Source organism: Myotis nattereri (assembly GCF_964212035.1).
Source record: "Myotis nattereri genome assembly, chromosome: 3".
In the NCBI taxonomy this organism is placed as follows: domain Eukaryota; kingdom Metazoa; phylum Chordata; class Mammalia; order Chiroptera; family Vespertilionidae; genus Myotis; species Myotis nattereri.
Window position 1 is genome coordinate 149,727,121 of NC_138077.1, and position 13,932 is coordinate 149,741,052.

Genomic DNA, 13,932 nt, shown 5'->3' on the forward strand with positions numbered 1-13,932 from the left:
GATATGGGCTTCTTTGGATTCATCTTGCTTGGGACTCTCTGTACTTCCTGGACTTACATGTCTTTTTCCTTCACCAGGTTAGGGAAATTTTCTGTCATTATTTTTTCCACATAGGTTTTCAATTCCTGGCTCTCTCTCTTCTGACAACCCATTTGAATGTTGGTGCGCTTGAAGCGCTTGAAGTTGCCCCAGAGGCTCCTTATACTATCCTCTTTTTTTTCTATTCTGCTAGGGTATTTCCTGCTTCTTTATCTTCCAAATCTCTGATTTGATCCTCTGCTTTCCCACTCCATTGTTGATTCCCTGTATTGTATTCTTCATTTCAGATAGTGTATTCTTCATTTCTGACTGGTTCTTTTTTTATGTTTTCTATCTCCATTTTTATGTGTCCTACATCTTTGCTGAAGTTCTAAGTTCCTTTATTCTTCCACTAAGTTCATGGAGCATCCTTATAACCACTTTTTTAAACTCTTCATCTAGAAGATTGCTTGACTCCATTTTGTTTAGTTCTTTCTCTGGAGTTTTGTTCTGTTCTTTCATTTGGGACACATTTCTTTGTCTCCTCATTTTGACTGCCTCATTGTGTTTGTTTCTGTGTATTAGGTAGAGCTGCTACATCTCCTGGGCTCGGTAGAGTGGCTTTGTGTAGTAGGTGGCATATAGGATGCAGTAATACCACCTCCCAATCACCCAAGCTAAGCACTCCAGGTGAGCCCCCATGTGGGCTGTGTGTACCTCCTGTTGTAGCTGAGCCTGATTGCTGTTGGCACCTCAGTGGGAAGGACTGACCCCCAGGCTGTTTGGCTGCCATTACTGGCTGCAACCACACTGGAGGATCAGCTGTGCAGGGCCCACCCCACAGAGCAGGACTTACGTCAGTGGGGCTCTGGTGCTGTGCAGTCTACTCCTTAGGCGGAGGAGGTTAGGTGGTGTCACAACATGGTTTGAAGTTACCCACTCAGTGTACTGGCTCTGGGGCCTCCTAGGAGGTGCAAGCCAAGGTCACTTGCCACCTGAACCCTTTCTGTGGCCACTTGGCATGAGTTATAAATGATCTGCCAGGCTGCTACTTGTGCCAGGCTTAGAGATGCCCAGGAGAGGCCAAGTGCGAACCACGTGGGGAGGTGGGGGGGGGGGGCACTCAGTGAGAAGTACATGGCATGCAGAGGCCAGATTCTGCTTGTTTGAGATATTTTACGAAAGTTTCTAGCATTAGCCAAGATAGGCCATTTGTATGGATAAGCCATTGGAAACAGCTTGGGTGGGCCCACAAACTGGTTGAGGCAGGGTTTCAGGGAATCACCAGTGCATGGAAAACAGTGATAGGCAGGTTGATGGAGATTCAGATATAGCGCCTTCCCACTGGTCACATTGGGGGAGGTCCCAGAAAAGGAACAATGGCTTCTTCCAGCACTTCTGCCTGGGAGAAAGCTGCCCCTCCAGCTCTAGCCCTGATGCCTGGCAACTCAGTTCCACGTTGTGCGTCCCTAGTGCCCCAGCAGTGGAACTCAGAGTAAGTGAGTCCAATTAAGTCCATGTGCAGGTCCTTTAAGGGGAATGCCTGGGACTCCAGCAGCCCTTCCTCTCACTCAGCCACAATCTGAGCTGGTTTTTACAGACAGAAGTTATGGGGACTTCTCTCCCTGGCACTGGAACTCTGGGCTGGGAGGCCTGATGTGGGTCTGGGACCCCTTGCTCCTCAGGGGTGACTTCCACAGCTGAAATATCCCTTCTGATTATTCATCATAAGAGGGTGTGGGACCAGCCTTTTCCAAGTCTCCGCCCCTCTTCACGGTCTCAATGTGGCTTCTTCTGTATGTCCTTCATTGTAGGACTTCTGTTCAGCTAGGTTTCAGGCAATTCTGAATGATAATTTTTCTGTAGCTTAATTGTAATTTTGATGTGGTTATGGAAGGCTCCAAGTACCACATTTACCTATGTCATCATCTTGACCAGAACCCAACACTACTTTTTTTTTTTTTTTTTAATATATTTTATTGATTTTTCACAGAGAGGAAGGGAGAGAGATAGAGAGTTAGAAACATCGATGAGAGAGAAACATCGATCAGCTGCCTCTTGCACATCTCCTACTGGGGATGTGCCCGCAACCCAGGTACATGCCCTTGACCGGAATTGAACCCGGGACCCTTCAGTCCGCAGGCCGACGCTCTATCCACTGAGCCAAACCGGTTCCGGCCCCAACACTACTTTTAACTTGAAAAAAACCCACCCCAATAAAAGTATTCTACATAACTGATGGTATACCAAATACCACGTGCATTAAATTATATTTGGGAACTGCTTATCTTACTGTTATTTAAAACACTAAGAGACTTGGTTTAGCAGTGAGAACATTGTTAATACTCAGAGAATAATAGTATTATTATATTGTGGTGTCTGAGCATGAGACACTGTGCAGCAACTACCCATTTTGGCTAAGATCAGTGGTCGGATGGTGAGTGGCACATGTTTTTACTTCACAAAAGTGTGGGGTAGAGTCCTTCCATCTTATTAAGTGAAAGAGCAAAGGTGGGAAAGGTAAAAAAAAATAATAGTGAGAATGAGCAGGTATAATTGACAATTTTGTAGGAGAGAGAAAGTACCTAGGGAATAAAAGAAGGAAAACTTAGCTGTAATGGGAAAACTCTCAAGGTAAACCTCACTAATTAGGCTTTATTAGTAAGGAACAGTCAAAATAATGACATTTCAAATATAGTTTTTCATTCAATCCACCAAAAACTCATACAAACCAACATTTATTAAGTATCTTCTGTGTGCAAAAGGTTAGTCATAAAGGTCCAACGAAAAATAGGATGCTTCAGTCTTTAGTGAATTCCCTGCAGTTTACTTGCAAGCACCTGAAGTAACAGAATCAGCCCTGGTAAAGCACTGTTTAGAAAAGGTCCTTGGTGCATGGATTAATTTCCACAACTAAACTATACTAAGATTTTAGGGACTTTTTATACATCACTAGAGTCCTGGTACATGAAATTCATGTCGGGGGGGGGGGGGGGTCGTCCCCCTAAGTCCAGCCTGCAACCTCTCCAATTCGGGACCCCTCAGGGGATGTCTGACTGCCAGGGATTGGGCCTAAACCGGCAGTCAGACATCCCTCTCACAACCCGGGACCGCTGGCTCCTAACTACTCACCTCCCTGCCTCCTTAACTTCCCCCCCTGCCAGCCTGGTTGCCCCTTACTGCCCCCCCTGCTGGCCTGATCACTCCCAACTGCCCCCCTCTGCCAGTCTCATTGCCCCTCACTGGCCCCCTGCTGGCCTGGTTGCCCCCAACTGCCCCCCCTACCAGCCTGGTCATCCCCAACTGCCCTCCACCGCCAGCCTGGTCATCCCCAACTTCCCCGCTGCTGGCCTTGTCGCCCCATGCAGTCTACTGTTCAGTCATTTGGTCATCCGTCACTAATCCCCCTGCCGGACTGGTCACCCCACGCAGTTGCCCAGCCTGCTGTTCGGTTGTTAATGTTACTGTGATGGTGTTCTGGACAATTTGCATATTCCTCTATTATTTGTATAGATTCTCCTATTTCAAAGGTCTAGGTTGCTTTCTATCCTAAAACATTATAACCAAAGTTATTGTTTTTCTATGTTTAGCATTTTCTTGTTTCTATTTTTATTCATTATAAATAATATTACAGTGGATTTTTCATAAAGATAGTATCCCATATTCTAGAGCAGTGGTTGGCAAACTGCAGCTTGCAAGCCACATGCGGCTCTTTGGTTCCTTGAGTGTGGCTCATGCACAAAATCCCACGTGCAAGTGCGCATGTACAGTGCGATTGAAACTTCGTGGCCCATGCGCAAAAGTTGATATTTTGTGGAAGAGCCACGCTCAAGGGGCCAAAGAGCTGCATGTGGCTCATGAGCCACAGTTTGCCATGCACTGTTCTAGAGTATTTCTTCTTTTTTTAAAAATATATTTTATTGATTTTTTACAGAGAGGAAGGGAGAGGGATAGAGAGTTAGAAACATCAATGAGAGAAACATAAATCAGCTGCCTCCTGCACAACCCCTACTGGGGATGTGCCCGCAACTAAGGTACATGCCATTGACTGGAATCGAACCTGGGACCCTTCAGTCTGCAGGCCGACGCTCTATCCACTGAGCCAAACCAGTAGGGCTCTAGATTATTTCTTTACTCCAGTTCTCAAAAGTGTTTACTGGCTCAAGAGGCTTTAACAGCTAAACCATTCTTGGAGTATTGCCAGATTTCTAAAAGGTTTGTATCAATTTATCATACTGTGAGCAATGGATGACTATGAGAGAAGCAATTTCATGTCCTCATCACATGGTCATACTTTCTAATTAAAAGTTTCAGAGTTTTAATTTATATTCAAATAATATGAGATTATTTGAAAGTAGGTACTTATTTTATACAATAAGGTTTTTAGCATGTGATTTTAATGGAAATAATAAACATCTAATGTTAAAAAAATTCAATCTTTAAGAGAGTGTCAAGTAACAAGTCACATAAATATGAACATGTTTCATGTTCTTATTTTTCCCCCAATAGTTCATTAGGGCACTTGAAAACCGTTAATAGGACTTAAAAAGTAAATATAATCTACACTAAAATAAATGTACTTAAAAACACTTTTAGGAAATTATAGTCTTATATGTCATTTCCCCCATTTTTTAAATTATAGAATGAGAAAGTTGTTATTTTGGGGAAATTATTAGCTTTAATACCTAAAATGAAACAACACTAAATAATGCAGCTTAACGTTTGAAGTCACACATTTAATACCAAATGATATCTTTTTGGAAAAAATATTAATTTAAAAAGTCCCAAGTTATTAAAGTAAACCCTTTAGAATTACTTTGTTTTATTTTTATTGGAGTGATTTAGAAGTTTAAAAGAAAACTACCGTTCACTGAACATTGAATTAAAAATGAATTAACTTCTATCTATCTTCCTCCCTGATTCTGTAAGGAGATAACTGGCAGCTAATATTTTCTATTTATAGATTATTAATGTTTTAAGCCTATATTCGACTTTCTAGCACTTCAGAGAAATTTCTGTCTTTCCTCAGTGAAAAACTGGATATATTCTCAAATGAAGGACAAGCCAACAATACTGGGGAACCAAAGATTTCAAATAAATAAACAAACAAATGGAAAAGTTAAATTCAGGATCACGTGTGCAAGTACATTTAGCAGTGGGATACAAGCCAGGCACATTTCAGTTTAGGTAGCACATGATCTGACAAACACATGTATCCTTATGTAGACAGTTGGCCAGAACGTTTTAGAGCACAGCTGCCCATAAAATGAAGCCCACACGAATGCTGTAGGCACACTGCTTGTTTAATCCATTTTCTGATCTTGAAATCTGTAAATCTGCATTTCTGTATATTGAGTTTCTATTTGGAGGCATACTTCATTAACTCTGGAGCCAAATTGCCAGGGTTCAAATCCCTGGTCTGTCACTTACTAGCTGTGTGACTTCAGGCTAGTTACTTAACCATTCTGTACCTTAATTTTCCCATCCATAAAATGGGCACAATAATGGTTCTAACTCAGTTGTTGGAAAAGGTAAATGGGTTATTATATACAAAATCTTAAAATAGCACTTGGCGCATAGTAAACACTATATATATGAGTGTTTGCTACTATTATCATAATTATTTTTCTTACTACTTCTACCTAAATTTAATGAAGCTTTAGAGCTGTTATTAAAGAATCAAAATGATAGTGAACATTTCTACAAATATAATCTGTATTTCCCAAGGCACAGTAATTTGGGCCTAAAATAGAGTCTTGCAATAAAAGTTACATAGTAGGCAAGCAAAGAAGTAGAAAGTTTAGTCAGTCTTTTCTTGCTTTGAATTCTACCTCCACCTCTAACTTATTGTGAGCTGGATAATTTACCTATTCAACCTCCCTAAACTTGTAGAAGGAGAATAATAATACTTTCCTGACAAGATACTCAATAATTACATAAGATAATGAATGTGAGGTACCTGACAGATGGCCTAATGCACAAGGACCTTAACTCTACTTTCAAAAACTCAGTTATTTCTTGCAGCTCCACGTGGAGCCCTCTTTCCCCCTTTCTGGCTCCTTGCCACCTTCGACAGTCTTACACTGCTGCCTAATGAAACCGAACACCAAGAAGTAGACCCAGGATAATTACCAGCTGAAAACTAGTGTGTAAACATATGGTTGGTAATGTAATATGTATTATAACATTATATTTAAAAGGTTTAACAGTCTATATTTTTTAGAAATGTACACTAAAGTATGCATGGGTCAAGGCGATATATGGGATTTGTTTTTTGTTTTTGTTTTTGTTTTTGGGGGGATTTGTCTTTAAAATACTTTAGCAAAAGGAGAAAAGAGAAATAAAGGTCACATGAAATGAATATGGCAAAATTTATATTGTTTAATTAGAATGACAGGTCCATGAGGAATTATAAAATTATTCCCTCGAGTGTATATAGTGTATAGTGCATTTGAATTTCATACATAATTTTAAAAATTGAAAAACAAATGTAAAACCCTTACATTTCCAGAAGTAATATGTATGGCTCATTAGCTACCAGGCATATGAGACTTGTCTAATATTCTAGACATTCCATCCCATTTCCAAAAGAGTCCAAGTTAGACCTGGTCATACATTTCACTGAATCCTTTGTTCATTCTAGTTCAGCAGAATATGCCATATCATTTCCAAACAAATATTTGTCAAACCTTCCTTAGGTTAGGAAATTGTCATCTTTCTTACCATCACCATACAGACACTTTTATAACAGATACTCATATATCAATGTTTCTAAAAGTGAGGCCACAAGATAAATCTAACGAATCTCTACAATATTATGCCAAGTGAAAGAAGCCAGACACAAAACACAACATCTCATATGATTCCATTTATGTGGAAAGTCCAGAAAGGGCAAGCCTATAGAAACGGGCAGGAGTTAAGTGTTCTTGGGACTGGAAGTGGAATGGGCATTCACCATGCATGGCATGAGCGATCTTATCGGGATGATGGAAATGTGTTACAACTGGATTGTGGGGATGATTGTATAGCTTAGTAAAGTGGCTAAAAATCATCGACATCTAAACAGATGAATTCTATGGTATATAGTTACACCTTAATTTTTTTTTAAAAAGGGATATGGCTAGGTGGATCACAAACTTTTAAAAAATCATGTAAAGCATTTTGTAGTTTAGCAGAACTGTAGCCCATCAGGTTGTGATGTCACAGCAATTACAAAAACTTTTAAAGTAAAGGTTTACATCTGAAACTAATACAGAATAATATTAAATGTAAATGGTAATTTAAAACAGTAAAAATAAATAAAAAAAAGCAAAATAGTAAAATGAAATAAAAATGTAAAACAGGTGAGTTAATTTAAATAAATTATTTTAACTAATTAATCCACATAACTAAGTCGAATAAAAAATGATGATACTAACAAACTGGAAGTTCTGGTAAATACTGGTCTGGGTCAGTGATTCCTAGGTGATAAAACTCCAGTTGTGTGTGTGTGTGTGTGTGTGTGTGTGTGCGCGCGCGCGCGCGCGCGCGCGAGTATTTTAATCTCTCAGGATCAGATATGAAGATTAAATGGGATTATGTTGATGAAAATGCTCTAGAAATTGCCAACGCTGTACCAACAAAGAAAAAGAAATGGTCTGCCTAAGTCGCTTTTATTTTAATATAAAAGATATCCTAACTAGGTTATGGCAGATAAGTGACTCTCAGGTGGAGCAGGAGTTAATTAACCGGTTACCCAGCTTCCTTCCTCTGGGGTTTCAACTTCTCTGATGGTTTCTTCCTTCCACAAACATTACTGAATGCCTACCATTAGTTGGTAGGTCCTTATTCTTGATCCTCAAGAGGTGCCCAGCTGTCCTCCTCCTCCTCTCCCTCTTCTCCCAAACCAAGGTGCTCACTGTAACAACGTCCTTCCTGATTGGCATGGGGCACCCCCTAGCCCGTTCCTGGTTGTACTTGGCACTGGTGAAATGAATGGGCATTTTTGAGGCTTTCCCAAGTATTAAGGGAGAACACCCCTCATTCTCCCCTCACACAATAGTATAGTCAACCTTTTTTAAAAAAAATATTTATTGTTGAAAGTATTACCTATGTCCGTTTTTTCCTCCCAGTGACCCCTTATAGACCGCCCCCCCCCCCCCCACACACACACCAGGCCTCCACCACTCTGTTGTCTGTGTCCGTGGATCATGCATGCAAGTTCTCTGGTTGCTCTCTTCCCACCTACCCCGCCTTTCCCCTCAGATTCATATGGTCAACCTTTTGAACTACAGATTGGAAGACTGGAGAAAAAAAAATCAAAACCCTCTCATTACCATCCTATTTCAGTTCCTAAACTCCTTTCCCTTACACCCCTTTTTCTTTCCACGGAAGCGTGTCTCTCCCACCTCTCAAGACAAGAATCAGTGACATTCAAGCGCTCAGTGGCATTTGAGTCCCATGCCCAGAAGAACAAAGCAGCCTCTATATTCTAAGTCCTCATCCCCGTAGAAACCCGGAGCACCCTCTTTCCTCGGATCCCCCAGGGCCACGGGCGGCTTGTTTTCAGCCAAGGGGTGGTAGCGTTGTTTTCACTGTTGCTGCTATTACTATTCTGACGTCATTCGGCTAATAAATAAATCTAGGAACACTTGGTGGTGGTATCTAAACGTTTTGCCAAATTCTCTATACTGTAGCTATCAGCCACAGTTAAGGACATGGAGAAAAAACACACCAAGCAGATCAGGGCCCAGGTCTCCCTGCCTCCCGGGTGCAGCGCTCGCCCAGGGTTTTGTTTCATCTCCTGCAACTCCAGGGGGTAAGCGAGGCAGATACTACGACTCCTGGCGCCGAAGGCAGAAGGGACGGCTGGCTTAGCTGACGACAGGGCCTGAACTGACACCTGTCCCGACGGAACTAAGTGACTTTCTCTGTTCATTCCAAATTCTTAATGGCATTACCCCTTTAGGCCAGGGAGAAGCGCCGGCCGACCCCAGGAACTGACTTCCGGGTGGGGGAGGGGCGGTTGGCCCCAGCGGGTGTGGGCTTCCCTCCAGCACCGAGCCCGGGTTGCTTGTGCTTTAACTCCGCCCAGTTGTGGTGTTTTGGGGGTAGCTCGTTTGCAGGGGTCCGCTTGGAAGTTTTCTTGGGTAGTTTCGCCGATTCACCCTGCTACCGAGCACACGACGGACACGGAAAAGAAAAATAATAAAACGCAAAGCACGTGGCCTTCCGGAGCTCACTTTTCTTGGCCCCTCTCCCGACCCGTAGCCGCGCCTTGTTACGACTGCGTGGGCGACTCGTCTATAAAAGCCGGGCTCGGCGCGTCCCGTCGCCACAGTGGCTTCCTGTTCTGTTTCTGTCGGTGTGGAGTTGTTGTCTCGCCAGGAATCCCTGTGGCCGTGAAGATGGCGTCTACCAGCCGGTTAGTACGTCCGCCCGATCCCGGCTAGTCGAGGGCGGGCGGGGACCCCGTGCCCGGCGGCCGCGGGGCTGCCGTGCCAGGCAGGGCGCCCAGGAGATGCGGGCGGCGGCGGCCGCACCGGCCGGCCGGCCGGACAAAGGCGCTTCCCAGCGGCGGGGCTGTCAGGGGCGTCGCTGGGGCTGCCGAGCCGCCGGCGTTCCCGCCCCAGGGTCTTAGATCGCCATCTCGCCCGGGCTCCACTCTGTGGGGGCCCCTGGGTCCGCAGCCCCTAGCCTCTCGCCTTTTGCTGAGATTGCAAACGTCTGTTTTTCCTTTCTTTATTGTTCCTTTTTTTTCTTCGCTGGTTTTTCCACCTACGGCTCGGGCAGCCCGCGGGGCCGTGAGTCGTCCCTTCCGAAGAGCGGGAGAGGGCTAGTTCAGGTCCCCATCCAGCTGACAGCTGGGAAGTTGGGGACGTCGGTATTGGTGAGCCCGGTGGAGTCTGTTGCCATCCCAGAGGTCCTCTGAATGGAGGTTAAGGCATTTCTGAAGACCCGATGAGTTCCCTTCTTAAGAGGCTTCTTTACAGATATCTTCTGTATTTTCCTGAAGAAAATCTTGCCTGCAGAAAATTATTTACAGATGCTGGGAAGTCACGCTAATGCAGCGGTTCTCAACCTGTGGGTCGCGACCCTTTCAAAGGGGTCGCCTACGACCATCGGAAAACACATATATAATTACATATTGTGTTTTTGATTAATCACTGTGCTTTAATTATGTTCAATTTGTAACGATGAAATTGGGGGTCACCACAACATGAGGAACTATATTAAAGGGTCGCGGCATTAGGAAGGTTGAGAACCACTGCGTAATGTATTTTAAAAATGCAATGTACTCACATGGACAGGAAAAGCATGTAGTGCCCGGAGAGACAGCCTTTAATCCTGTGACCTGAAAAAGGCTTGCAGACCTTAATTATATCTCTCCTTGCCACTATAAGGTAGATACGAGTATTTTTGCATGAGTGTAAACTGAGTCATGCCAGTGCTGGCTTTTCCAAGTTGAGGGTTAGAACAGGCTGTAGTAAGGCATATATCTCTTTCTTGTTCTCTCACAGTTGGCTTTTAGTTAATTCATAATGTATTAAAAGTAATTAAGTTCCTATAATTTCTGGAAGGCAACTCTGGCATAAATTTTTGAACCTGTTGTAATCTGTGGAATTGAGTTCCCAATGAAAGCCATTATCATAAGTAGTAAGCTGGAGAAGTCCGGGCCCTTTTTGGTAAACTGCCAAAACTTACTATTTTATGTTACTGTATTTTTTTTTTAAAAAATGGGGAACAGTGAGGCAGCTTTAGCTAATGGCCTGTTTGGCGATAATTCTTAAAGTCAATGACACTCTTGTTTACTGATTGTTATTCTATGATTGAGTGCTCAATCATTCTATCTGGGCGTGGCTCTGTCAGGGAAGGCTTACTTGTAAGTAAATGGGAAACTTCAGCTTCCCAAAGACACCTAAATACAGCGTATGGTCTCTCATGGCAGTAGATTTGAAAGGTGCATGTGGGCATATTTGGGCACAGCTTTTACATATAAGAACAGGATGATGTATTTGTATGAAATGTTACAGTATCAGTCTCACTTGGTAGATTCCTTACCCAAAAAGTACACTATACTTTGTATACCTTGTTAAAAAAAAAATGTTCAAAATAAATTTTTTCTGAACATGTCCAGCTCTATGTGTTAATGCATTGTTCAGCTTTTTGAGTTTTTCTTCCAGTGAGAACAAAGGTAAAATGTTAGTATTTCTACCTTTTCACTATTTTTAACTTGAGGAAGATACACACTTACTAGGCTCTGAAGCTGGCTGGTGTTTTCACAGGGAAGAGCACAAGTGTTCTGAGTTCAAATTTAAGCTCCACCACTACTTCTGTGATTTCGGGCAAATCATTCTCTGGGCATAATCTTTAAAGTGGAGATAATGCCAATCTTCAGGGTAGCTTTGAAGATTAATAATGTATGTACAGCACTAGACCCACAGTAGGCACCCAGTAAGTTATAGCTATAAAATGAATTTGGGATTATCTGGCTTCTTAGGTAGTCACAATTGCTTTAGTGTTAGGGGTGATTGTTTACCACATTCCTTTCCTATTGTTTTTCCCCTTACTTCCCCTACAACCCCACTCTTGTAGTTTCTCCTTTGTATACTCTTGGGGAAATTTGATTAAAAGTTGACTTACATGATTTGATTTTATTTTGGATAGGTAACACATTACACACAGTAAAAAGGCATGAAAAGTGAAAAGTAGTCTGCCTTCTTCCCCAGCTTCCAGCCATCTAATTCTTCCCCAAAGCATTCATTGTAACTAGTTTTGTGCTTTCCCAGTGAGTCTCTGCTTAAGCAAATATATGCATACTAGAGGACCGGTGCACGAATTTGTGCACAGGTGGGGTCTGGCTGGCTCGCCTGATCGAGATGGGCTGGGTTAGCCGGGTGGGAAGGGCCCTGGATGGTTGGCGGGCCAGCCCCGCCCCCTGGTCAAACTCCAATCGAACTCCTGGTCAAGGAGACAATTTGCATATTACCCTTTGATTATATAGGATTATATAGGATAGTTCTAAGCCCTCCCATCACCCCCTGAAAAAGGTGTCTAATGTAAACACTGTGCCTTGCTTTTTACCTTTTTTATGAAGTTGGTGCACATGTTTTAAGTGTACAGGTCAATTAATAAGTGAGCATTTACGCAAAGCTACAACCCAGGTCAAGAAATCAAATACCACTAGCACCCTGGAAGCCTTCTTTGTGCCCATAGTCTTTACCACATCCAGATTTCTGACACCATAGATCTGTTTTGCCCACTTTAAGGTTTATATAAATGGCAAAAATATGTGTTCATGAGTAGTTTTTTTTATCAGCATTTTGATATTCATGTTATTGCATATTACTGTAGTTCATACTTATCTCAATTTTGTATAAAATTCATACCTTTTTATAGTAAGCATATCTTTGTGATTTTTTTATATCATATATATAGATATATAAATAGATACACATACTACATGATATTGTTTCCCATCAGTCCTTTGTGTGATGTGTGCCACCTGACTGTCCACATTATGCATTTGTAATTACTGTTACTCTGCTAACGTTTTCCTTTATTTTAAAATAATTTTCCATAACTTTTTCCTTTTTAATATTTTATTTGTCATAATTTATGAAAATATTTTTTATAGGAATTTCTGGAATAAGCATAAATGTAAAGCAAACCCCGCCTCCCATTTTTTTCAATGAAAAGATCAACATGTGTTCTGGTTACCTTGACTATATAAATTTTGGGAATGTGGATTATATTATCAATTTTCCAGTGGGAATTGCCTTCTATGTTGAGAGCTAACATTCTAAATTGTATTATGTGAGAACTTTATCCAAAACCATGAATACCTCTTTTACATGGGTAATGCTGTCTTTTGGATGTATATTTGTGTTGGCTATAACATAACCTTCTATTAGAGTATTTCAAGTGAAATTTTTTCATAATTAAACATTGGCTTTATTCCACATAATACAGAAAACATTCTCAGAATAACAATACCTGTACTACCTCTGACATGAGTACTTCACAATGTTAATAGTTCTTATATAGGCTCTCATAAAGTTCTATGTGTAAAGTTGTCTCATCACAAATTTTTACATTGATGTCTTTCCTGTCATATTGGAAGTGAAAAACTCAGTCTCCAGTAAACTCAAAGGAAAGGGCTCGTGGAAATGATATTCCTTGAATTCTTGCATGTTATTAACAGTTTATGGTCATTGAAAGCCAGCTTTGCTGCATGTAAAATGTCTGCATCGTGATTGGTTTTTTTCTTTAAATATGTATTTTTAATCATTTCAGAGAGGAGGGGACAGGAAGAGGGATAGAAACATCAATGAGAGAGAATCATGAATCATTGGTTGGTTCATAGGTCCATTCTCAACCACTGAGCCATGCTGGCTGGGTGGTTCTTTTTCATTTATATCCTTATTGTAGTTCAGCATTTTTTTTTATGGCATAAGGTTTTCCTGTCTCAAGTGAACTTTTAAAGACAACTTATTTTTAGTGATAACAAACATTTGTGAGTATGAGGTCATATCCCCAGAAATAATTACAAAATCTATGTTAAATGTCTTTGTTGCTTTTTAAAACTGATTTTGTCTGGTCATTTAAAGCTGATGTGTCTTCCCCAAACTGCTTCATTATAAAATAATTGAACAAATTATTAATATCACAAATAGATTAAAAAGTAGCTTTAAAACTATTTCTTTTTTCTTTTTTTAAAAATATATTTTATTGATTTTTTACAGAGAGGAAGGGAGAGAGAGAGAGAGTCAGAAACATCGATGAGAGAGAAACATCGATTAGCTGCCTCCTGCACATCTCCTACTGGGCATGTGCCCGCAACCCAGGTACATGCCCTTGACCGGAATCGAACCTGGGACCTTTCAGTCCGCAGGCCGACGCTCCATTTACTGAGCCAAACCAGTTTTGGCTAAA

General features: G+C 41.6%; 1 protein-coding gene across 1 annotated transcript in view; it reads left to right on the forward strand.

Moving 5' to 3' along the window:
- Positions 1-9,105: 9,105 nt before the first annotated feature.
- Positions 9,106-13,932, forward strand: part of GTF2B (general transcription factor IIB) — a 40,669-nt gene continuing 35,842 nt past the window's right edge. The window contains exon 1 of the mRNA XM_081087815.1: positions 9,106-9,421. Coding sequence (XP_080943941.1) covers positions 9,405-9,421 — 17 coding nt within the window. The 5' untranslated portion in view covers positions 9,106-9,404. The remainder of the gene's footprint in view (positions 9,422-13,932) is intronic.